Here is a 26,532-nt window from a genome sequence, read left to right on the forward strand (position 1 = left end):
GGAGCCCTCTCCCTGGAGGGTCCATGTCCACAAGGTACAGCTCTTGTTACCTGCAGAGATGTGTGGTCTAAACTTTGCTTGATAGGATGATGGAGAACATTCAAGAAAGTGGTAATGAACTAAGATCCCACTAAAATCACATTTTTGTTATCTACATAAATTTGGGCCTTGGTCAGACTTAAAGGATTTGATTAACTTACTAGAATATACTTTCAGTATTTCTTTAAGACAGGTGACCAACTGGTTGATTCCTTTACTCCATTGAGGCAACTCAGTCTATACTGGCTTTTTCCATTTCAAGCTCTTCTTCCTCCCTGTCACCTGAATCACTTGAGAGGTTTTAGCCTATTTTCCAGCTCCAGAGAACAGAATCTGGTCATCCTCTTGGCAAGATAAACAATGGTCTGGTCTGTGGCCAGATTGGTCAGCTGTTCCTCTGGGGTCTGAGCCTGCATCTGCTGCTGCTGCTGTCTAGATGCCAGGCTGCATGGCGTCTGGGCCATCTGGGAGTTCTGGTTCCCTGATACCAGCATATGGAGTCTGGAAAATGCTGGGCTGATTAGTGACATTTTTCACTCGTAATTAGACTATCTGGTAGAGGGCAAGTGACATTACTTGCCACTCACCTGAATACCACCTGATGCTTTTGCTCCTTTTATATAACCATTCCTCTTTGTTCTCATCCATGGTGATGAGTAGGGCATGGGATGTGATAAACATCCGTTGATCTAGCAGCATCAAGTGTCTCACTTGTGGAGCTGACATGCAGTGTGACCTCCTACAATAGGAGCTGATGGAGAGGGTCCTGATGTGTTGTTCCCCTTGTTTCCCTCTGTCAATCTAGTCACAGATGATTGAACTCTGCTACCCTAGCCAAATGCCACTTTGATCTGCTTCTCCCATACCCTCCCTGATGTATGCCCCAAATAGCTCACTCAACCTTGAGTAAGTGATGCAGAAATTGGAGACAGCCACGGGGCATGAGGAACACCTTCCCACCCCAACCAATCCGAACATACTGAGCAAGGTGCTCTTATGAAAACCAGACTTAATGTTTTAAATGGAAATCCAATTAAAAAGAATTCGTTGTGATGAGCACTGGGTGTGGTATGTAAGTGATGAATCACTAAATTCTCCTGAAGCTAATATTACACTAAATGTTAACTACCTAGAATTTATATAAAAACTTGAAACAGTAAAAACAAATTATCTTATGAATAACAAAAGTTAGTTTTAAACCATAAATTTGGCTTTTACTGCCATAATTTTGGGAGAATTCTGTTAGCTCCTAAATGCCCAACTGGAGAATTTTTTAAGGGAATTGGGAGGGCTAAGCAGCGTTACCTATTTTCTCCTTGTAGACGTGCAGACAGCCTGATAGAAAAGGGTTATTTTTTGGTTGGGAGAATTCACAGATGTGTCTATTTCCATTCAATGAATATAAAATTCCAAACTTCTCCCTTCATTTTTCCCTAAGAAGGAAAAAACAAGAGCACTTGTGATTGTGTTCCTCTTCTTCCTGTGACTTCTCTCCCCACTCTGTGTCGGTCTCTTGTATAATTTCTATGCCTATTTGTTTCTCCTTTGCAACTTTTATGTCTCTGAGGGGGAGGAGCTCATCTCAGCTTTATCGTTTCCCATCATTGCTGGCTGAGTGCTTAGCACACAGTAGGTCCTCAGCAATGCCTGTTAGCTGCATAAGTGTGAATATAAGTAGAAGCAGGGTGGTGGGCACTGGACCAAGAGTGGAAGGTGGGGAGTCTAGTCTTGTCTATGCCTCTGAACAAGATGTTCAATCTCTGAACCTCAGTTTACTCTTAAGGGAAATGTTCCTGACAATAGATATCCCAACTCCCTGATATAATTATTGTGAGGCTCAAAGGAGGGAACAGATCTGCAAAAACCACTTTCAGTGGTGGAAAAAGCCACTTAAGGTAGTTTTCTTGAATCAGAATTTTGCAAAGGCCTATCACGGATCCTCACTGGGTGGAAGACACTGATGATGGTCCCCCTTATGCTCTGTTTTGGTGACATGGTGAATAAAATGAACAGATTCTCTTCTTTTGAACCTGAATGCCATTGTGACTAGGGGCCAGCTCTGTGCCTATGCCAGTATGGGATGGGGTAGGGACTGCAGGAGGATGGGGACAGATTGTACATACTGAGGACAAAGCCAAAGAAATTCAAAACAAAGATGGTTTCAGAGCCTCGTGGAAGTCCTAGGATGGCCCTGTTTCTTGCCTGCTATTCTCTTGGTCACAAAAGAGCACAGATGAGTTACTATAGCAACAGTTCTCATCATGAGGTGTCCACATTAGGATGGAGGTGGAAAAGATTTTCTTATTAAAATAAGAAGAAAGAAAGAAATTAGGTTTTCAGATCTATTTGCCCTCCACCCAAAGTGTTGCTCCTTTTATGAGACTAAAGCAGCGGCTATTACTATCACAGATATGCTTCTAATTCCTAGCATTCAGATCTCCAAACTTTTCATTTTAGATCCAGCACAGTTCATGCTTGTCCTAATACATCCAAGAGGAATGTATTTTTTTAAGAGGAAAAACAGTGTGAGACAGGTGATGAGGTGATGAGGTAACCTCTGGCTCAGGAGACACCATTCACCCCTGTCCCCCAGATCTGTGCCCACCATGACGCCTAGCTGCTCATCTCATCAGCCTTTCCTTCTGGTCCCTGGCTGCAGGCTTGTCATGCTGTTGCCTGGGGCAGTGCCTCTGTGGCGTGCTTCCTGGTTTCTGCAATGTCCTGTGGTGGCAGCCCCCAGCAGGGCACCAAGGCAGGTAGGTTTGCAGATAGCTTTGGCTGGGGTTCAGGCCCTGCTGTGGTCAAGGACCTATTCTTGGTTTTGGACTTTTCATCTAAGCTTTATGTGGCCTCCAAAAGGATAAAGGGGAAAGGTTCTCCAAACTGGGGAGGGTGTATGTATGCATGTGGGTGTGCACGCGCCTATGTGTGAACCTTTCCCTATACATTTAATTTTGCCTCAACAAGGATTTTCCTTTAAAGTGTCAAGGACTGAGACCTCTTGTGTGTGAAGTCTGACCACCTTGCCTGTGTGAAGCCACCTGAAGAGTCAGGTAAAGAGAACCTGCTGGTCTGTGTGGAAGAGGAGACTGGGTCAGGTACACGCACAGTGAGCTGGAACCCAAGGTCCCTGGCCATGGGGAACCCGGGGGAGGTGAGTGACATAAAGGCTTACTTTCTTCCCTGCAGAGAAAAGCAACGGCAGAACTCTGCAGATTGGCCGGCAGGATGCTGGGTGAGCCCAGGGCAGGAAAAGTGAGGGCTACAGGACAAAGTCCACCTTGAAGTCTCCACTAATGACCCTGGGCTTCTTGGAACTACCCTGGGGCTGGGACATAGGGAGTGCCCAAGGCATAACGGGTGGCTTCCAGGACACTGGGGAGGGCCTGCCCAGACCTGTCCTAGAAATCAGAGGCGACATGTGATAGACTTAGGTGTACACTGGGGTGAGGCTTACAAAAGGGACACGTGGGTGGGCGCAGACAGCCGGGCACTAGTAGGGAAGGGCGGAGTCGTCCCACTCCAGCTGGGCTTGCCTGGCTCCACTCTGCCCATGTCTGCCCCTGCCCATCCCTTCCTCCTCCTCTTCCTCTTCGCTGTCCTCTGAGTCACTGCTGCTGGAGCTCACGTCTTCCTCTACTTCTTCCTCCTCTTCCTCCTCAGTCTCTTCTTCTCCATGCCCTGGTTCTTCATGTTTCTGGATGTCAGGGAGAGAAGGTATATGCTCATCAGGGGCTGAGCAAAAGCTGCTTTGGAACCTAGACGTTTCTTCCTCCACTAAGGGAATATTTTGGGCCCCTTGAATTCCTTTCCCTTCACGCTAAATCCTTGGGCCTGGAGATCTGCCTCCTGGATGGGCAGTCCTCTGGTGAAAGGGAAATGGGAGGGCTAAGGACAGCGAAGAAATAGCAAATTCTAAGATCTGCACTCAAGGTAAATTGTGTGTTTCAAACACAAGACATTGAAGCCCATCCCTTCCATCATTTAATGAGCCTTTTATGCCAAGGTTTGCTTTCTGGCATTTCTGAAGCCTGTCTGTATGGAACTTTCCAAGCCTTAAGTGTTTGCTTTTCCAGGAGATAATGGCATTTAAGCTTACGGCCTTTTCCCAGGTGAGATTATATTCTCTGGTAGCAGGTCGTCTTTTAAGCCAAGACTCAGGTGTACTGCCCCTCCGAAATACTCCTTTGGGAAGGACCATGGTCCTCATTTTCCATGCCTTCCCTCACCTTCTGAGACTTGTGTCCTCAAACTCAACCCCACTCTTTTCCAGTTCCATTCCCCCTACCCTCCTGGCCAGCTTTTTGGTGATTCTAGCAAAATCTTAGTTTTGGATTTATGTTTTGAGTTGGTGTTTGCTGTTGTGTGATTGTGTCCCCTCCCTGGAGTGGCTTCCCTTCTACTTTGCCCCCTGCCCCCATTCTTCAAGGCCTCTCTCAAGCTAACCTCCTCCAGGAAATCTTTCCTGAATACTTGAGCCTCAATGGATCTCCCTACTCATGCTTCACTGACCATTGGAATCAGCAGGTTAGCCCTCGGTAAGAACACTCTTGCCTGGTACTCAGATTGTTCTAGGCATAGTGGTTTATTTGCCACACCTGAGGCTCAGCTCTCTGAGGGGGAGATGCTGGTGTTCCTACAGTGGTGCACTCAGCATTATACCTACACAGTGTGCTAGAAGAAGCTGAGCTGCACTGGCACTCTGGCTATGAAATTGGAGCATGAGGCCAACTTCGGGGGACGCTGAGGACCAAACTGGGAGAATCTTCATTTCTCAGTGACTTTTCCTGATCTTCCCCTGCCTCCCTGCTCCTGCCTCTAGCACCCAGGGCCCATGGGCAGACCAAAAGGTACTTTGATATTTGTATGTCCAGAGCTGGGGTCTTAGACCCTCATGGGTGGATGCTGGAGGTTGCTGGCTAACTGAAAGTTATGAATGTTAGGGTCTGGTAACCTTGAGTTGAATATTGGCAATGCCATTACCAGCTGTATAAGTCTGAGCACTTTTACTTTCCTCTCAGAGTTGGTTCCCACCTTGGTGAGGATGAGGACCCCTACTTCACAGAGGGCTGTGAAGATTAAATGAGGTGGTATATACAGAGCTCCTTATGCAGTGTCTGGTATAATGGGGCCTCACTGAATGGCAAGTATTGATGTTATATTTTTGTTTTAACCTGTTCTGAACCTTTACATGAGCTCTGCAGGCAGTATGGAGCAAAGCCATCTAATTTACACTGTTAATCAAAAATTCAATACTCAGTTTTTAAGTGTTAGTCAGCTCTGAGTTAAATACTATGGGGGAGGCAAGGGATAGACACCACATGGCTGCTTGTCTTAAGAAATGTCTGGTTCTGTTTGTAGGGTGAGAGCAATTCACATGTTTTTAATCAGTGAATGCAGCTGGTAGGGAAGTATGGTCCATGCAGGTTGCGTGGGCTGGAGGTGCTCAGAAAAGGGAAGGGTCAGTGGGGCTGGGCTAGTTGGGGCAGGGCTTCCAGCACAGGAAAGGTGGAGCTGGTGGAGGGGAAGCATCCTGCCCCAAGATCCCAGCCCCTGCACGGGGATCACCTCCATGGGGTTGACTGTGATAGTGAGCGCAGAGTCGTCCCAATCCATCTCCGCCTCCTTGGCAGCCTCAGTCTCCTGGGTGAAGTGCTGGTGGGCGATCCGGACCCGGTACACGCCCATGGCCACGACAAACACCAGCATGCACACGGAGATGATGATGACCACTGTGGCGATGCTTGGGACCACTGGAACAAGGAAGGAATCCACGTGACATGGTGAACGGAAGGACTAGCTCAGTCTTGGGATGGCGTGTGAATGAAACATCCATGTGTAGGTTAAAATCTGCTCTACCATTTCTCAGCTGTACAACTCTGGACCAGCTCCTTACTCTGGGCTTTATTTTCTTCATCTATACAATGGGTAATTGTGGGAAGTAAATGAAATAACTGATGTCAATTCTATCTCTGGCTTTCCCCCTCAGACTCTAGGGCAGCGTCCACTGACAGGCAGGTGACTGTGGAATTTCATAAGGAGGGAGGGCCCACCAGACAGTAATATAAATGGCAAGACGAGAACAGAAATAAGGGTGGGAGACCCCAATATGGTGTACATATGCATGTGTGTGAGCATATGAAGGGGTTCATGGAAAGCTTCACACAGGATGTGGCTCTGAGGCCTAAAAGACTTGGAAGATTTTACCCTAGTACTCTGTACTAAACTCTGTTATGATATGTTGTGTGTAACTTCTTTCCCTGGCTGGCACTTACTGAGGCTGTGAGTATCTGAGAGGTAGGGCTCCCAGCTTTCCCATTTCTGGGTACCTGTAGCTCCTGCACCATACCTGTTAGTGGGTGGTCTTCAATCACAGTGACCACCTGGTATCCTGAGGTCCTTCCTCCAAGGCCACCTACCTGAACTGCGCTGGATGCTACTCCGGGACTCGGGGTGGTGGACAGACTGTAGGAAGGGAGGCTGCACAATAAGGTGGCTGACGTGCTCCTTGTCTGACATTCTGACCTCATGGAGGATGCCGACCTGGGAAGAGCAGGGAGAGCTGCTTCTGACCAAGAGTGGCAGGTGGGCCCAGACAAATGAGGAACAAGTGGGTGTGAGATTCCCTAATGATAGCAGGGCTCACTCACCTCGAGGTTGAACTCATTGCTAGTATAACGTCCATTGAGTTCTGAGCACTTGATTCTAAACCGTCGGGACTCCAGGGAAGCTGGATGCCAGTTGCGGTAGCGGATGTGATGCAGCACCTGCTCATAGCGGCTCATGGAGCCCACACCTGTGCCAAGAGACCACACCTGTCATAAGAAGGCAGAAGATGGGGGATACAGGCTGTGGCTGCTGAGACTTGTGAATCTCCTGAATTTTGAGATGCTTAAGGGCAATGAGTAGGCACAGAAGTTCTAAGGAGTCAATTCAACTGACCCACAGGATTTCCAAATACATTGGTCTCTGACCAGAATGTTTGGCCTCAGTCTGTCAAATGCTGCTATAATATTTGCTGAGATCAAACATTATAAGATAAAGCATGCACCTACTTTCTGTAAATGTTCCCAGGAATGAGATGTGGGCCGGAGCCTCAAGATACTGGAGTAATTCATGGAAGGAGGGGCTATAAGTCCATGCTCTGAGGTCAAGAGTCTCCGCATGACCCCTATTCCACAGGTGCCAGAGTGCCATCACACTCATGACTCTTGCATGAAGGCACTCTGAAAGGAGACCACCAGGTGAAGGGGCCAAGTGTGGCCTTACCATAGATGGAGTAACCTGCGGTGGAGTTAGTGGCATCCAGGTGTCGCTGATGGAGCTCACTGTGGTTGAGCTCTAAGCATTCCTGTCTTGGGTCCAGGTCCCCTCCAAGTACCAAAATGTCACAGAAATCTAGGTTATGGAGCATTTCTTCTAAGACTGCTGATTTGGGGGCTGAGGGAAGACAGACACATGGGAAACAAGCATGAGGACAACTCAGACAGCAGGCCTTGTATGTCATCTTCCTCCTCTGCGACTACACCCCAGGGTCAGGCTGGGTCAGGGGAAGAGGCTGTGCCATCCCAACCACTGTCTTCACTGCTCAGATGAACGCCCAGCTAGGCCCTGAGGTTGGAGGGCATGGATTTGTGTGAGAAACACGAAAATCATAGTCAAAAGATATGTGAATACCAGCTCTGCTACAGAGATGCTTAGAATGTTAGAGAAACTACCTACCTCTCTCTTTCCTCATCTGTAAAGAGAGTGAGGGTCTTGAGAGGATTGAAGATCGTGTCTGGCATCTAGTTAGGTGCTTCATAAGCAAAAGGTAAGTGCCTTTCTACCATGCTTCCCTAGCTTTCCCCATGGCGTCATGGTATATGTGTCTGTGACCCCCAACAAACCTTGGGTTTTTCAAGGGTAGAGGCACTAGTTTTTTAGGAATGACTCCTCAGTATCTAACCCAGGGGCTCATATGGAGTATATCACTACACATTGTTCAAAGAGAGAAGCATTGTTAATACAATCAAATGGTTAAGTAAACTGGTTAGTTGTCAAGCTTTTGGTCAGTTTAACCATCGTTGCCTGATTTTATGACCACAAATTTCCCAAAGGGATGTCTGAATATTTGAATGCTGGACAGGTTGGCAGTCCTAACTTAAAAATGATTGGGACTTCTGGGGAAGATGGCAGAGTAGGAGGACCCTAAGCTCACTTTGTCCCAGGGACATACCTTGATAACACCACATTAGTGTAAATAACCCAGAAAATAATCTGAAGACTGGCACAACAAACTCCAAAACTAAATGTAGAGAAGAGGCCACATGGAAGAGGATAGGAAGGGAAGAGATGTACTCAGGAGCTAAACGCGTCCATGGGAGGGAGGGATGCCATGGGTACAGATAGGGGAAAAACACAGACGCTCATGCCAGGCACCCCAGGGATGGGGAACCTACACAGAGAAGATTAATCCCCATACCATTTGGCTTTGAAAACCAGTTGGGTATAATTTCATGAGTTCTGAAAATTGGTTTAACCCCTAGAACATTAAAAATTAGTGGGTTTGGCTCTGGGGGAGCCAAAGGCCCAGAGTATACTGAAGGGAGATTTGTTTTTATTCTCAAAGTGTGTGCAGAGGGGCAGAGGTCATTGGGAGACTGCTCTAGGAACAAAGGAGCTGGTGGGTACCATTTCCCTCCCCTGCTCCCCAGCCTAGATACACAGACACCTACAGGAACCAGCACAGCACCAACACATGCTACCTAACTTGCCAGCAGTGCAACTGCACCCAGGTTCACCTACAGAAATGTCCCCTCCCATAGCAGATGTACATAAACCTTGCTAAAACCAAGTGCCATGTCCCAAATTCTGCTGACTGGCCCCCTCCAAAATGCCCTTGGCTGGAGCCCATCCAAAGTAGTGCCACAAGCCTGGCAGTGTGTAAGCAACCCCAAAAGGACTAGCACTGCTCCAAAGAGATTCCTGGCCTTGGAAAAGGGGATGATAATCACACATACCAGCCAGACTACAGCCCTAGTAGTAGGCTGGGGGAAGATATCTGATCTAACTGCAGGCCCCATCCACTAACAAAAGCTACTTAGAGGGCAATACAGGGAAAGAACCCTGCAGTGCGATACTACTGTGATGAAGGCAAAAACTTATCCACAACAGTAGAGCACACACAACACACATAGGAGACATTCCTGAAGTGCCAGGTTGTAGTCAACAGGGGACACTGCAGGGCACTATAGGGCCTCTTTTTCATAAGGCCACTACTTTCAAGAGCAGTACATGTAGCTGACATTGCTTACACACAGAAGGTTAGACAAAATGAGACAGAGGAATATGTCCCAAATGAAAGAACAGGACTAAATCACAGCGAGAGACCTAAACAAAAATGAGAAGATTAATATCTGTGATACAGAATTTAAAGTTATAGAGATACTCACTGGATTGGTGAAGGGTAAAGGACCTCAGTGAGTTCCTCAACAAAGAGGAAACCTAAATCACCAGAGATGAAGAACTCAATAGCTGAAAATAAAAATACACTAGATGAAATAAATAGTAGACTAGAAGAAGGAGAAGAGCTCAGCAACCTGGAGGACAGAGTGATGGAAAGCAATAAACCTGAACAGGGGAGAGAGAGAGAGAGAGGGAAAGACAGAAAGAGAAAAGAGACTTGGAGAATTCTGTGACACCATCAAGCATAACAACATTCACACTATAGGGATGCCAGGGGAAGAGAGAAAAGGGGTAGAAAATTTGCTTAAAGAAATAATACCTGAAAACTTCCCAAATGTGGGGGGAAAAACAGATCCAGAAGGCACAGAGAGCCCCCAATAAAATCAACCCAAGGAGGCCCACACCAAGATACAATCATTAAAATGGCAAGAAGTAGTGACAATTCTTAAAACAAGAAAAAGAAAACAGATACAAAGGAAGCCCCATAAGCTATCAGCTGATTTTTCAGCAGAGAGTTTGCAAGCCAGAAGGGAGTGGCATGATATATTCAAAGTGCCTAAAGGGGAAAAAAACCCTGCAACAAAGAATACCCTATCCAGCAAGGCTATCATTAAGAATCGAAGGAGAGAAAGAGTTTCCCAGGTAAACAAAACATAAATGAATTTATGGTGACTAAATCAGCACTATAAGAAATGGGAAAGGGGATTCACTGAGTGAAAAGGAAAGACCATAAGTAGCAGTAAGAAATTCAGGAAGCACAAGAGCAGTAAAAAATATCTATAAAAATCAGTCAAGGGACTCACAAAAGAGTATAAAGTATGACACCATGTACCTAAAATGGGGGTGGGGTGGGGTGGAGAGGAGTCAAGAATGGGTTCAAACATAAGGGACCATTCACTTAATACAGATTGCTAAATGCAGAAGATGTTATATACAAACCTACTGGTAACCACAAATCAAAAAAACGAGAACAGATATGTAAAAAATAAAGAGAATGGCATCCAAGCATATCACTAAAAAAAGCCAACCAACCGTGAGAGAAGAGAGCAAGAGAAGAACAGAACAGAGAAGAACTACAAAAACAACTATAAAACAAGTAACAAAATGGCAGAGAGTACATGTTTACCAATAATTACATTAAATGTAAATGGACTAAATGCTCCTAAAAAAGACACAGGGTGATGGAATGGATAAACAAATAAAAACAAGACCCATCTGTATGCTGCCTACAAAAGACTCATTTCAGACCTAGAGAAACATGCCGACTGCAAGTGAAGGGATGGAAAAGCATTTATCATGTAAATAGAAGTGGAAAGCAAGCTGGGGTAGCAGTACTTCTCTCAGACAAAATAGACTTTAAAACAAAGACTGTAACAAGAGACAAAAGACACTATATAATCATAAAGGGGACAATCCAACAAGAAGATATAACAATTGTAAATATGCATCCAACATGAGAGCACCCAAATACATAAAGCAGCCAATAACAAACATAAAGGAATTAGTGGAGAATAATATTAGTATATGTGCTGCCGAAGTGAGCACAATAGTTGAGAATAATAAAATAATAGTAGGGGACTTTAACACCCCACTTACATAAATGACAGGTCATCCAAACAGAAAATCAACAAGGAAACAGTGGCTTTGAATGATACATTGGGCCAGATGGATCTAATAGATCTATTCAGAACAGTGCATCCTAAAACAGAATAAACATTTTCTATTACACCTGGAACATTTTCCAGAGTATATATTAAGTCATAAAGTCTCGATAAATTCATAAAGATCAAAATCATACCATGCATCTTTTCCAAACACAATGCTATGAATCTAGAAAGCAACCACAAGAAGAAACCTGGAAAGAACACAAATACATGCAGGCTATTAGAATGTGCTAGTAAACAATGAAAGGGTCAACCAAGAAATCCAAGAGGAAATTTAAAAAAATATATAGAGACAAATGAAAATATAATGGGCCAAAATCTTTGGGATGCAGCAAAAGCTGTTCTGAAAGGGAAGTTTATGGCAACGTAAGCTCACCTCAAGCAGGAAGAAAAATCTCAAATAACCTTACACCTAAAGGAGCTAGAAAAAGAACAACAAACAAAACCCCAAATCAGTAGAAGCAAAGAAATAATAAAGATTAGAGCAGAAATAAATGAAATAGAAACTGCAAAAGCAATAGGATAGCTCAGTGAAACCAGGAGCTGGTTCTTTGAAAAGATGAACAAAATTGATAACCTTTAGCTGGCCTCATTAAAAGAAAAAAAGAGGACTAACAATCAGAAATGAAAGAGGAGAAATAACCAACACCACAGAAATACAAAGGTTTGTAAGAGAATATTATGACAAATCCTATGCCAACAAGTTAGACAACCTAGAAGAAATGGGTAAACATATAATCTCCCCAAATGGAATCAGGAAGAAATAGAAAATTTGAACAGACTGATCACTAGTAGTGCAATTGAGTCAGTAATCAGATACTTCCCAAAAAACAAGAGTCCAGTACCAGATGGCTTCACAAGTGAATTCTACCAAACATTTAAAGAAGAGTTAATACATATTCTTCTCAAACTTCCAAAAAATTAAAGAAGGAAAGCATCCAAATTCATTCTGAGAACAGCATTACCCTGATACCCAAACCAGATAAAGACACTACCAAAAAGGAAAACTACAGGCCGATATCCCTGATGAACATAGTTGCAAAAATCCTTAACAAAATATTACCAAACTGAATCCAACAATACATTAAAGAAAGCACTTACCATGGTCAAATTGGTTTTATTCCCAGGATGCAAGGGTAGTTCAATATTTGCAAAACAATCAACACGACACATCACATCAACAAGAGAGAAAATGAAAAACATATGATCATTTCAATAGATGAAGAAAAAGCATTTGACAAGGTAAAAATTCCATTCATCATAAAAATCCTCCACAAAGTATGTTTAGAGGGAACATATCTCAACATAATAAAGACCACAGATGAAAAACCCACAGCTAACATCATACTCATTGGTGAAAAACCGAGATTTTTCCCCAAGATCAGGAAGAAGACAAGAATATCCACTCTCACCACTTTTATCCAACATAGTACGAGAAGTCCTAGCCACAGCAATCATACAACAAAAAGATATAAAAGGAATCCATATTGGTAAAGAAGAAGTAAAACTTTCACTATTTGCAGATGACATGATACTGTATCTAAAAAACCCTATAGACTCCACCAAAAGACTACTAGAATTGATAAAGGAATTGAGTAAGGTCTCAGGATACAAAATCAACAAACAAATTTCTATACACTCACAATTAAGCAGCAGAAAAAGAAATTAAGAAAATAATCCCATTTAAAGTTGCACCAAAAATAATTAACTAGCAATAAACTTAACCAAGGAGATGAAAGACCTGTACTCTGTAAACTATAAAACACTGATGAAAGAAATGAAGATGACACAAAGGGAAAGACATCCCATTCTCATGGAGTGGAAGAAGAAATGTTAAAATGACTATATTTTAACACAATCTACAGATTTAATGCAATCTCTATCAAAATACCAACAGCATTAGAACAGAACTAGAACCAGAACAATCATAAAATTTTTATGAAATCACAGAAGACCCCAAATAGCCAAAGCAGTCTTGAAAAAAAAGAACAGAACTGGAGGTATCACAATCCCAGATTTTGAGATATACTACAGAGCTGTAGTAATCAAAACAGTATGGTAGTGGCACAGAATAGATGCATAGATCAATGGAACAGGATAGAAAGCCCAGAAATGAACCCATGCATATAAGTCAATTAATCTGTGACAAAGGAGACAAGACTATACTTTGGGAAAATGATGGTCTCTTCAACAAATGGTATTTGGAAAACTGGATGGCTATATGCAAAAGAATGACAGTGGACTACTTTCCAACACCATAGACAAAAATGAAATCAAAATGGACTAAGGACCTAACTGTAAAACTTGGAAACCATAAAAATCCTAGAAGAGAGCACAGGCAGTTATCTCTCTGACAATGGCTATAGGACCATTTTTCTAGGTATGTCTCCTGAAACAAGGGAAACCAAAAGCAAAAATGAACTATTGGGACTACATGGAAATAAGCTTCTGCATAGCAAAAGAAGCAATCATCAAAACTAAAAGACAACGTACTGAATGGAAGAAGTTATTTGCAAATGATAAAGGGTTAGTATCCAAAATATATAAAGAATTTACACAACTCAATACCCCAAAATAAATAATCCAATTAAAAAAATGGACAGAAGACATGAGCCAACATTTCTTCCAAAGAAGACATTCAGATGGCCCATTAGACACATGAAAAAAGGCTCATCACCACTAATTATCAGGGAAATGCAAATAAAAACTGCAATGATACATCACCTCACATCTCTCAGAATGGCTAAAGTAAACACAAGAAAAAACAACTGTTGGCAAGGATGTGGAGGAAGAGGAACCCTTGCACACTATTGGTGGGAGTGCAAACTGGTGCACCTGCTCTGGAAAACAGTATAGAGGTTCCTCAAAATATTAAAAATAGAATTACCATACGATCTAGTAATTCTATTGGGTATTTACACAAAGAATACATAAATACTAATTTGAAAAGACATATGCACCCCTACTTTTATTGAAGCATTATTTACAATAGCCAAATTACGGAAGCAACCCAAGTGTCCACTGTTACATGGAAGGATAAAGAAGAGGTGGTGTGTGTGTATATACACACACACACACACACACACTATGGAATATTATTCAACCTAAGAATTAAATCTTGCCATTTATGACAACATGGATGGATCCTGAAGTGCAGCAAGTCAGAGACAATTACTGTATGATTTCACTCGTGGAATTTAAGAAACAAACGAACAAAGAGACAAACCAAAATACCAGACCCTTAACTGTAGAGAACAAACTGATGGTTATCCGAGGGGGGATGGGTGAAATAGGTGAAGGAGGTTAGAGTGCACTTATCATGATGAGCCCTGAGTAGTGTATAGAATTGCTGAATCAATGTATTGTACACCTGAAATTAACAGAACACTGTATGTTAACTATACTGGCTTAAAAAAAAAAGTGGGATTTATGGAGTGCCTGCTATGGATCAGGCACTGTGCAAACAATCTTAACAGATATTAAGTGGGGGTGCCATTATTATCCTTATTTCACCAATGGTGAGATGGAAGGTTCAGGGGTGGGGTGGACTGCCCAGGCTTACACAGATAGTAGGGGAAAAGCTGGTACAGAAACCATGACTTTCTGATTCCACGGTTTATAAATTCATAATCTTTGGGCTAGTAGTCTAAGTGTTTTTGATTTCACAGCCTTTTTTTTTTTTTTTTTTTTTTTTACATTTCTGAACCAAGATCATTTAAATATGGTTATTTATTTATAAAGTGGACTAATATATTTTGTGGATTATAAAACATTTATGAAAATAGAAATTAAAAAGCATTTACTAAAGAGGGGAGAATTATTTTAAATAATTATTTTCTATTTTAATTTTTTAGTGATACCAAAAATACTTTTTGCTCTCACTGGATATACATTATTATAAATAATTTCATATGATTAATTTTTAAATGCTTGTTAATCCCAATGGTTTCATGGATCACTGGCAAAATCTGAAAGTCTATGAATATACATTTAGGGCCCATCATTAATGATAGCGTATGTGTATCTGTATTTCAAGTGGCCTTTGCGAGGTTTCTGGAGATTTTTGTGAGTTTCTTGTAAGGTCCCTTAAGGTCATCCTTACTCCTACTGCCCCATGTGGCTGGCTGGTTGCTCACACTAGGTAGGGGGCATGGTGTGGCTATTTTCTCATTGTTCTTTCATGACTGCATTACAGGTTCTATCTTGTGTCTATACTTCTCTGGATTCCCACTGTGCTGAAGGGACTGTGCTGGGCTCAGGCATTTAGGCAAATCAGCCATAGTGGAACCCTCATGGAGCCCCTGGTCTGGCTTAATTAACAGATAACTGCCACTGAGGGCTAGCCCACATGTACATTACAGGAAAGCATGTTATTGGAGGCTTACGAGCAGGAGAGCCAGCCCAGACTAGGGATCAGAGCGGGAGGGGGGAGAGTAACACACATGGGAAGGGAGAGGGACCTTCCAGGCAGAGGCTAGAGCATGAGTAAAGGTGAGAACATGGAGGTGTGAGGGAGAGGGGTAGGCATGAGGAACTTGCCTGTCTTTGGTACCGAAACAGCACAAAGAGGAGGAAGTCAGTAGGGGCAGATGATGATGCTGGGGTGGGTCACTGAGGCCTGGTGGCAAATGCCATTAGCCTGCTTATTGAAGGCACCCATAATAATTATTCTAGGCACAATAAGAGTAAGATAAACAAAGTACCAATAAGAACTCTTGGGCACGTGGCTCTATGCTCTGCCCACACCTCTCATAAACAGCAAGTTTATAAGACAGACACCCAGGTGATTGCTTTTCCGGCCACTGCCCGTCAGCCAGTGTCAGGCCTAGTGTATTCAGCCACTCTCAGTTACAGCCTGCAACCGTGGTGGTCACAAGCCCTTCCTTTTTCTGTCTGATGGTAGCTACAAATGAGGGGAAGGCGGAAGACCAGAGGACTGAATGCACCTTGCAGTATAACTAGGAAACGGCCCTGCCAGGACAAGCGGTAAGACACCATCTATTTTTGTGAGCTAAGAAGGGCTGCCTTTTGAGGGACCCCATTCACTAGGGACCAGGGTGGTTTAAGGCAATGAGGATTTGGGATTACAGGAGCAGCCTCTCAGGCACTCTGGCCCACAGGCACCAGCACATCATCAGCAGTGCTTTTGGAGGGGGAGAGGGAGAGCTGGAAGTATGTTCCTGGGGGAGGCCACAAAGGACAGTTAAACAGGTATTTCCCCTGTAGATCTGGGCCCTGGGTTTCCCTTCCTTCTTTCTTTATCCTTCCTGTCACCCACCACTCTCTGCCAGCTGAATGCACTGTAGCTTTTCCGTGCAACTGAGTGTTTCTCCCTGGCAGATAATTCAACTTACTCCACCTCCGCCAGATGGATCTCCCAATGATGGACATGTTGGAAAGCACAATCGGGAAGTTTCTGAAGAGCTTAGACCAATGCTGCTGAATAAGTCCTTTTACCATGTGTGTATTAAGGTGCAGCTAGATTTTTTTCTTTGTGCCTCTTTAGCTTTTCTCCTGATTATCACAACAATACACGCTCACTGTAGAGCCTTTTGCATTTGCCACAAACTGAACAGGAACAAAGAGAAATGGGCTCTTACGCTTCTTGGAGAACAGCACGGTTAGCATTAGCCTTTTCTTCCTGGCATTTTTCTGAGTATGTGTCGGTACTCTGTAATTTGCATCTTGCCCTCTTTCGTCCACCATTTGGTAAGTGCCCTCCCTCCAACATCCTAACACATGGGTATACGGGCAGACCCCAATTTGCCAAGTGGTTCATTTCCCACCTGTTACTTATCTGCGTTGTTTCCAGGTTGTTTGCTTTGCTATTAGAAATTCCCTGCTGTGGTGAAGAGCGCTGTTGTTCTCAAGCGTGACCTGACGCGACTGTGAGGACTGAAGGCTCCCACCCCACAACCCAGTGTGCATCCGTACCTGTGGCCTTCGGCTCACCCGGGGTCTCCGCTTTGGCGAAGGTGCTCACGATCTTGATGTCGGGGAAGAGGGTCACCCCTCTGGCACTTTCAAACTGGGCGGCGGGTCTCCAGAGGCGGTCCGTGCCACGGAGGCTGATCTGGGGCTCGATGGCCTGCAGCACCATCACATAGGCATCCACGTCGGGGACGCTGATGCACACATCTTCTCCAAAGCACCTGGGAAAACAGCTGCAGTCACGGCACTGACGAGCGAGTGATAAAACCATACATCGCGCGGCTGTGGACAAGGATCCACGCAGCCATCTCTCGTTCTCAACAAGGTATCCTGACTGCCTCAGAGTCTCTGACTGTGTCAACAGACATTCAGATTTAAAGCCACATTAAAGTCAAAGCCAATAGCAATCTAGGGGCCTAGGAAGATCGGCTTCTGGGAGAAATGGGAATCTTCGATACCAGCAACAAGTAACTGTTAAACCTTTAATTATCCTTTAACAAAGTAATCAGTGGCAACATGAATTAGATAGCAACTGCTTCAGATGTGCATTAGGATTTGGTAAGCAAATTGTTGTCTAACTGGTCGAGGAGCGGCACCTTGCTGAGACCCCGGGGCTAAACTCTCCTGTGCTTTTGTGTGTTTTCTCTCTCTGAGGCCATCTCACAGTGTCCCTGTTGCAGCTGTGGTGCTGCTGACCACATTCCTTCCTCCTGATGCACGGCCACAGAAATATCCAGAAGGCAGAATGGTGTGACAACACAAGCAAGGCCTGGGAAGTTAGATAAGGGTCCATGGCCTGGCTCTGCCACCACTGGGCTGGGTGACTGTGGGCAAGGTACGACTCCTGTGAACCTCAGTTTCTCCATCTATACAATGGTGATGACAATAATTAATTACCTTTTAGTAGGAAGGATTCAAGGTGATGACGTACAGAAAAGAGGCTGACCCCAGAACCTGCACCGTGGAGCTCATGCATCATGTTGGCGGATCCAACACCCTTATCACACTCTGTCACTGGAACTCTATCACTCATCTAGGCAAAGACAGAGGCTATAATGGCGGCCCAGATGGTTGCTCTGAGAACGCTGAGTTGACTCCAGCTGTGGCGGCCATCAGCTTGTATCTCTTGGGAAAGTTCCTGAGAGAAGTGCAGTCTGGGTGGACATCATGCTGAGCCACATCTTCTTTGGGGTGGGCCAGATGTGGGAGTGGTGGTTGTCTCCTGCTCCCGACTTTGGCCTTTGCTGCACCAACCCTGGAAGGTACCCTGTCCCTCATCAGTTTATGGAAACCTGGTCCCAGAGGTAGAGACTGGCCAGCCTAGTCCCTCTACTTGACTGCAGCTGACCCGGAGGTGCTTGCTCCCTGGTGCAGGCCTCCAAGGGTGGCCCTTAGTGTGAAGGTGGATGCACCTTCTCTGTCACTACAACTATTCAATCTAATTGCTGCCTAATCTAATGGCACCTATCCCAGGGCCCAGTAATGTGGCAGTCAGCAGCCTCATTCTTCCCTGCCTTGTTCCTGGCCTTCTGGGTTCTTCTCCTGGCTCCAGGGGCTGGGTGACTCCACTCCCACCTCTCAGGAGTTTTTCTGGGGGTCCCCCCTTTGCTGCCCTCCCAGGCAGTTGCTGTGGCTGAGAGATGACTTGACAGGCCAAGAAGGGAGGTAGCCACAGATTTCACTAATAAACGGTCGCATCTCCTTAATTGAACTCTGATTCCCTGGGGACAAGAACCACACCCTCTTTTCACACTCATGGTACTTAGGAGATCTCTACAAAGCTGGGTGATTTGAAGCTAATTTAATAAACATTTGTTAAGCACCTGTGTACCCACCAGCTACGGTACCCTGAGATCAGACCACTTAAAACCAAGCTTTCTGAGAATTTACAGAAAGCAGTACTACATCAGATTCTGAATTAAATGGAGAATGCTGGATTGGTGTTGACAAAGCAATAGAACATTTTCTTTAAGAACAACAAGGGGAGAACACTGATTCACTGGGGCACCCTCACAGGGACAGCAGAGAAATTGAGAATTAGCTGAAGAAAGGTGAATTCTGTTTTGCCAGGGAGCATGCCCCATCCCTGCCGCCTCACCTGGGCCCCTAGTTGACCAGCACCTGTCTACTCACTGGACTTTGGAAGAGACTCTCAGGCGCCGCACACCTGCCGTCGGGAACTGCCTGGAGTTGATGTAGGAGACCTTCTGGAGGGCACGATTGATGTTCCCAATATCGTCACCTTCCATCACCAGGACGGACTGCGAGGGGTTGAAGTGGTACTAGAGGAGGAAAGGGGCATCATGGGGGAGAATGATCAGCGACGGAGCCCTCCACCTCCATGGACCACAAAGGCCTGGTGTCTCCAGAGCGTCTGCAAGGGCAGCAGCCATGAGCACAGATGAGTGTTTTAACCCCTCAAACAATTCCTGCTCCGCCCCGCCCCCCTGGCAGGGCTTCCAGGCCTCCCCTTTAAGACCTTTAGGGGTTATAAACTCCAAAGCCATAGCATAAGATTCTGGATCCCCATCACAGGTCTCTTGTGATCTAGCCCTTGCAGGGTGGCCCATGCTCTGTGCTGCTGTGGGGTCCTGACCAGCCTTTCAGCCCTTAGACAGACTGCCCCCTCAGCTGAGTGCCTGGAAACTTGGGGTTTTGCTCCTTTCACTGGTCTTGTCTTTGGCCTTGAACTCCTCCTCAGTTCACCCTGTGCTCCCCTTCCTGATTCATGGCCATCTTCTTAGCTTCTGACCTTAAAGCTCATTTTTTAGTTAACGGCTCTCCTTATATCTGATTCCTGGTCTTTTTTTTCCTGGTGCTCCACTCTGCCTTCCCAAGAGTTTTGCTCACTTTCTGTTTACACTCTTGCCAGCTGTCCCAGGTCTGTTATCTGTTCATTTCACTCAGAGTCCCTGGTATCCCATACTTGGTGAAGGCCCCGGGGCTATAATGCTCTCCACCAAGTCACTTGAGTCCTCAAGACAGATAAACCAGATACAGACTTCTGCTTCTCTCTGCAAAGCCCGAGCAGTTACTCTTCTCCAAATGGAGCACAGAGAACTGCTTTGGTGCTGGTCTGACTTACTGATCTTCACATGCTTCTGAGCAGGAATTATTAGGAACTGTTGTCAGTAAGATGTCAGGAGCTTATCAGTGCATTCAGATTATGTATCCAAAGTTCATATCAGAGGAACAGGAGATCTGGTTATCTATCTATCTGTCCATCTATCTATCATCTCTACACCCAACATGGGGCTTGAACTCACAACCCTGAGATCAGAGTCACATGCTCTTCTGACTGAGCCACCCAGGCACCCCTGATCTGGATATATTTTTATGCCAACATTTTTTTGGATAATATATTCACATAATTCAAATATATATATGTTCTAAGTGAAAGTGTCCATCTTATTCCTATCTCTTACCCAGTTTCCAATATCCTGTCCCACAAGTAATCAGTGTTCTATTACTTTCTTAGTGGCAAATTGCATTATTGTTCATGATTACCTGCTTCCCCTCCCAGTGGGAGGCTTATACATGCCTGACCTATTGTCAGTAGACTTGATTATGTGACCTATGGAACCATTCCCTGCAAGACACACATTTTTCCCTTTTGTAGTCAGTAGTGGTCATGTGACTTGCTTGGCCAATGAAGTGTGGGCAGAAGTATTACTTGGTTCACACTCATGTAGACGATTTCACAGCTAGTTCATGGTTTGCCATGTCCCTTTCCCTCTGCCATGAAACCTGCCAAGTTCCCTTAGGGTCTGGTCCAGCAGCCTGGTCTCACAGTGCTGGTGATATGGATCTGAGCTGAAGCCAATCTATGTAATGGACATTAGGTGTGAACAATGACAACAAAAAGTTGGATAAGCCACTGAAATGTTTAAGTCACTTGTTAGAGCAGCATGACCTAGCCTACCCTGAAAGTTATATGTAAGCATTCTTAGGAATATAGATTTCCTTTTTTCTCCTTTCTTCAACCAAAAGTAGCTTTTTACATACTTTATCGTACTTTGTTTCTTCACTTAGCTCAAATCTTGGAGATCTTTCTGTATCAGTACATCATAAACTTTTTTTTATAGTTGTATAATATTCTACTGTGTAATTTTTTCAACCAGTTTGTTACATTTGGATTATTGCCATTCTTTTACTAATAGTTCCACAATGAATAATCTTGTACACATTTCATATGTATGCAAATATCTATGTATTGGATAAATCCCTCCATGTGAAGTTATTAGGTCCAACAGTCTATGCACTTTTAAGTTTGGACAAATGTTGCCTAATTCCCCCTTGCTAGGGATTATATATGTCAACACAGGCTCCCTCTCCCAGCATATGGGAATGCCTCTTTTCTCAAAACCTCAACAACAGAATATGCTGTCATTTGAGATTTTTGCCAGCCTGATAGGTGATAGATGCTACCTTCATGTAGTTTTAATTTACCATTTAGTGTAGGTTTAATCTTACCAGGAAGGAGACGGAGTATGTTTTCAGGGGATTAAGGAAAAATCCATCTGTATGAACTTTTCCCTGACTTGGATGCCTTTTTAAGAGTTCCCTGTTCTGTGTCTGGAGGGTAAAACGAAGTAGATGTCCCATGAGCACTATTGATGATACTGACCCGCATACAGTCTTGCAGCGTGGCCCCTAGCCAATCAATAGCTTCCACTTTGCCTCCTTCAACTATCATTTGAGTATTTTGTTACCTCCTCCTTGAGGCCACCCCAACTTCACTCATTTACGTCCCCACTGGGCTCCTCTAGTGCTTTTCAAATGGCAGTATAATTACTGTAGTACAGTGACCACGAGCTCACAGAAGACAAGGACTCCAACTCCTATCCCTGAATTCCAGAACCTAGCCCTAGTGCCCTATAATCCCATCAGATGAATGAGTGAATGTTCCCCCTTGGCCCACATTCTACTCCTATCACCTCCAGGTTACTCTCCAAAAGGACTTTTTTTCAGTCACTGTTTCCATAGTCATGGCTCTGTGGGAGTCATCAGTGCTTGCTAAACCCTGTTCACCTCTGCATCCTTGGCATCCTGGAGGCTACACTTGCAAAGGCCTCCTGCTGTGTGTGGGAGGGCCACGTGACCACATCTGGCCAATGAGGTGTGAGAGGAAGTGAGGCGGGGCTTCCGGGCTGGGGTAGTCAAAGCCCCCTGGAATGCTCTAGCCTTTTTCTTCCTCCCCTTTGGTGGCTCTGGCGTTGTAGGCGGAAGCCCCACACTGCCTCCCTGGCTTGATGTCAGAGAAAAATAAACTTTTAAGCATTAAAACCATAGGGATTTTGGAGTTATTTGCTACTGCAATCGTTTTAAACCCATTTGGAAAAATTGAACTCCTCCCAGGCAGGATTCTCGCTTACCTAAGTCTATGTGGCATCTTTGAAAGATCATGGGCTGTGCGGGTTGCAGTACCCCAGTTACAGTACAGACTACAGGATACAACAACTTTGGACTACTTGCCCTTTCCAGATTTTATCTCCTCATTTAAAGTAATGGGGATATTAATACCTGCCTGTCTGGGGCTTAAATGAGATAATGTATATAATGAATCTAGTGTGTAAAGGGTGTTCAGTCCTAGATAGCTTTTATTATAATTCTTAACATTGTAATTATTTCTGCCCTGAGTCTTGGCCCACACAGGTATACCGCAGCCTTCACTACTCCTCTTATCCTATGATCCAGTTCCCTTCTGCCCTCAGTGCCCTGAGCAGGGTCTCTCTGATCTGGGAGATCAGAGCACCAACCCCTCTGTTGGGTGTGGGAGCCCCGGATATATGTGCAGGTGATGATGCCACAGTCATCTTTTCAGTTGGCGTCTCCCTTGCTGTGGATGACTCACTAGCTTAGTGTGCTCAGCCATAGAGCTGCCCTGTTCTGAGTGTTTTGTAAGTCATTCGGAGATTCAAGTTCATTCTTCTAAAATACCACTTCTGTTCCCATGTGTTTTTATGCCCCCCTACCTCCCCACAACCCTGCCCTGCACCATCCCTGCTATAGCAGAGTCATGGAGCTGTTGTTGTCTGTCTCCCCCAGCCAACTGTGAGCACCTCCAGGGCAGGGTCTATAGACTTTTCCTCACTGTCACCACAGGGTCTAGCACACGAGACACAGGAGATGGAATAATAAGCCCTGCAGAGGTGGCGGATCTCTAAGCTTCACACAAGGGCTGAACAGGAACCTCAAACAGTTCTTCCAGAGGCTCTTAGCAGCAGCATACTGTGGCAATCAGCAGGGGGCACATTCCCACCACAGCCACCTAAGGAGGGGATGGGTTAGGCCATGTGTTGGATCTCCAATTAATACCCTAGTTTGGCTGCCTGACCATCCCCAGAGCTGCCACAGGGCATGAAGGTGGGCACTGGACTAGCAATAAATTTCGTGCAGGATCAACAAAACCTTCTACCAAACTAGTTTTTTTAAATTTTCTTAATGTTTGTTTATTTTTGAGAGAAAGAGAGAGACAGAGCGTGAGCATGGGAGGGGCAGAGAGAGAGGGAGACACAGAATCCGAAGCAGGCTCCAGGCTCTGAGCTGTCAGCACAGAGCCTGAAGCAGGGCTCAAACTTCCCAAATGTGAGATCGTGACCTGAGCCGAAGTTGGACGCTTAACCGACTGAGCCACCCAGGCGCCCATGTTTTGTTTGCTTTAAATTGTAGTGTTACTAAACATAAAGAATTAAAAAAAAAATCAGGTTCTGTCTCTGTCTCTTTGCCCCTCCCCTGCTCTCTCTCTCTCTCTCTCTCTCTCAAATATAAAACATAAAAATTTAAATTGCAGTGTTACCAACCCTGTGGCATGACTGAGGTTAGGTCTCTGTGTAAGACACACAGTGGCATTAGCATTACACAGGGACAGGAGATGGCTTCCTGGGAACCCAGCAAGAGGTGATAGCAGCCACCTTCCTTTAGGAAGCTGTGCTGTGGCCATGGTGATTCCTTTCTTTGAGCTAAGAAACTACTAGACATCCCCAAAGCTATGGCCTTTGGGAATAGTCAGTTCTCTTAGAGGGCCAGCCAATATCACCAGGCACCTAGCAGGCTGGGAGATCAGTGAAATTCCTGGCCAAAGCCTAGGTCTGTTCCTCCAGAGAAGGCTGGCCACGGCACTCCAGGCACCTAGCCATTCACTTGGACGCCTGCCAGCTCCTCTGGGTTGGGCCAGATGAAGATTTGCCACATTTGAGGCTCCTCTGCTACAAGTGTCACCTGGTTTACCTTTCAAAAGAAGCTGGGGCAGCATCAAGGGCAAGTGCAAGACCAGCCCAGTTGGAGAAGACAACTGTGATTTTATTTATTCGATTTGCTAAGGAAGATCTTTATGTCTGTATCTGTATTTATCATCTTATCTACACATATATGTATCTTTCTTTTTCTCTCTCCCTATATGTGTGTGTGTGTGTGTGTGTGTGTGTGTATCTATATATAACATACATAGAATTCAGTTCCCACAACATCACAACAAACTACACTTTATACATGAGGGAATTGGAGTTTAAAGGAATACATGCCTTTGCCCAAGGTCACCCAGCTAGTAAATATTCGTACTACGATTTGAACCTGGGAGTAACTTGTCCCAAAGTTTTTGCTCTTTCCCACTCTTCCACATGGTAGAAATGACAAATTGGCAGGGAGTATGTTATGAAAATCAGAACAGGGTGTTCTTCAGGAACGTGGCTATTCCACAGTGTCATGTATGGGTACGAGACGGTAACCACCCCAGCCATCTAATGACTCCAGCCAGGCTGGACAAATATTCAGAAATTGGCATGAGCCGGGGGCAAACAAGTGGAAAGAGGACCCGGGCCAGTCCTGTGAGCAGACGGAAAGTTCTGTTAATTAGAGACAGACCTCACTTCCTTTGACTAGCTAGGGAGGAGGGAAGAGGTGAGGCACAGGTAAAAGAGAACAACAGTATTCAGGAATGAAATGAGGGATCAATGGAGGAAGGACAAGGAGGAAGGAAGTCTGAGTGATTTTCAAGAATGCCTTCTACTCTGAGTTGCTGGTATGGAGGAAAGAGCACAGACTTCTTTTGGGCAAGTCCCTGAGTCCCAGTCTCCTTATTTCTGAAATGGGGCCATAACATTTAATCTGTTGTGAGGAGTAGGGCTAATGAACTTCGAATAGCCCCCAGTGGGTACACCATAAATTGTGTGTCTTATCATTAACTTCCCCGCAGTGCTCTGCTTCTTGCCAGCTGTGCTCTAAGGATGGAAAAGGATCCTCTGCGGTGACTGCTTATCAACAGGTGGCCTCCTAGAAAGTTGGAAGAGCCTCCCCACCCTCCAGGGTGGTGTGTGCCATTTAGTTTACACCCCCTCTTTTCACAGCCTCTGGCTGCTCTGGAGAGACTGCCATGCCTTTCCATTTATGATCCTAAGAATGTGTGGCTTTTCAGTCCAGTATCTTTGGTTTATGTGTTCTGTAGTGCCGGAATCCTGAAACTATGGTCTCACGGGATGCTCCACAGCAGAGCGGATGCAGCTCAGAGGCAGGGAGCAAACCCAGAATCAGACAGAGAGGGGGGCGGTTGGAGGACAGATTTCTGCATCACTGGGCTGACAAAACGCTAAGGAAACAACACAAACAGTTGGTCAAGGATCAAACCCTAGGTTCTACATGTGAGGGTGCCTATATGAAATGTGCCGCGAAACAGACCGTGGGAAAGTTGGCCTTTCCAATAGGAGGCTGTCATGAACGTGTCCTTCAATGGCAGGTGATTAACTACTGAGTGCACCTGTGTGTGTGTATCTAATGTTCTGGAAAGCCATTCTTGCCTTACCCTGTCTGCGCACTGCTCCCACCTTCCCCCTCTGACCCAGTTTCCAAGGTGAGCATCTTGCCCAGATCACGTTCCTTTGCCTACAGCCCTTCAGTGGCTCCCTTGTCGCTGACAGAAGAAAACGTGTACACGTGAATATAGTTTACGGGGCCCCATGACGTGGTCTGTGCCCAGCATTCTGACCACACTTTCTACCTCTCCTCCTGCAATTTGGTCACTGTTCCACTGGCCTTCTTGGAGTTCCAGTGCACAATGCAGGGCTCCCCAGCCCTCTGCCATCACTCGTGCTCTCAGATCTGCCTAGAGTTACTGCCCAGCTCCCCTCCCCTGGTTTTCTCCTGTTCTATGCCTACCCATCCTCAAACATTCTGCTCAGACCTCACCTCCTCCAGGAAGCCTTCCCTAACTGCTGCTCCCCAGGATCTGGAATTCTGGAGCAGGCTACCTGGGCTTCTATTCTGGCTCTGCTCATTACTAATTCTAGGATCTTAGACAAGTTTCCTTTCTCTTGCAGTCCTCAATTCCTCATGTGCAAAATAGGAATATCCACACGAACTTTGCCATAGGGTTGTTCTGGGCTTCAATGAGTTAACACCTGTAAAGCATTGAGAACCATGCCTGGCACTTGGGGAGCCTCAGTGCTCATAATCATCA

General features: G+C 45.1%; 1 protein-coding gene and 1 long non-coding RNA gene across 3 annotated transcripts in view; one reads left to right on the forward strand and one right to left on the reverse strand.

Annotated features, from left to right (window-relative positions):
* Nucleotides 1-3,061: 3,061 nt before the first annotated feature.
* CLSTN2 (calsyntenin 2) overlaps nt 3,062-26,532 on the reverse strand; it is a 603,018-nt gene continuing 579,547 nt past the window's right edge. Inside the window, exons 11-17 of the mRNA XM_027061727.2 lie at nt 19,215-19,363; nt 17,085-17,302; nt 7,309-7,479; nt 6,690-6,835; nt 6,459-6,582; nt 5,608-5,792; nt 3,062-3,736 (exon numbers count right to left, since the gene is read on the reverse strand). Of these exons, the coding sequence (XP_026917528.1) occupies nt 3,533-3,736; nt 5,608-5,792; nt 6,459-6,582; nt 6,690-6,835; nt 7,309-7,479; nt 17,085-17,302; nt 19,215-19,363 (1,197 nt within the window). The 3' untranslated portion in view covers nt 3,062-3,532. The remainder of the gene's footprint in view (nt 3,737-5,607; nt 5,793-6,458; nt 6,583-6,689; nt 6,836-7,308; nt 7,480-17,084; nt 17,303-19,214; nt 19,364-26,532) is intronic.
* On the forward strand, nt 5,746-25,702 carry LOC128315295 (uncharacterized). 2 transcript variants are annotated; one of them, XR_008297973.1, is made up of 3 exons: nt 5,746-5,877; nt 16,657-16,859; nt 16,963-25,702. It is a non-coding gene; the product is annotated as an uncharacterized LOC128315295 (long non-coding RNA). The 2 variants fall into 2 exon arrangements; XR_008297972.1 differs by having other exon boundaries at nt 16,657-25,702.

The sequence above is a fragment of the Acinonyx jubatus genome, chromosome C2 (assembly GCF_027475565.1).
Source record: "Acinonyx jubatus isolate Ajub_Pintada_27869175 chromosome C2, VMU_Ajub_asm_v1.0, whole genome shotgun sequence".
NCBI classification, from domain to species: Eukaryota; Metazoa; Chordata; class Mammalia; order Carnivora; family Felidae; genus Acinonyx; species Acinonyx jubatus.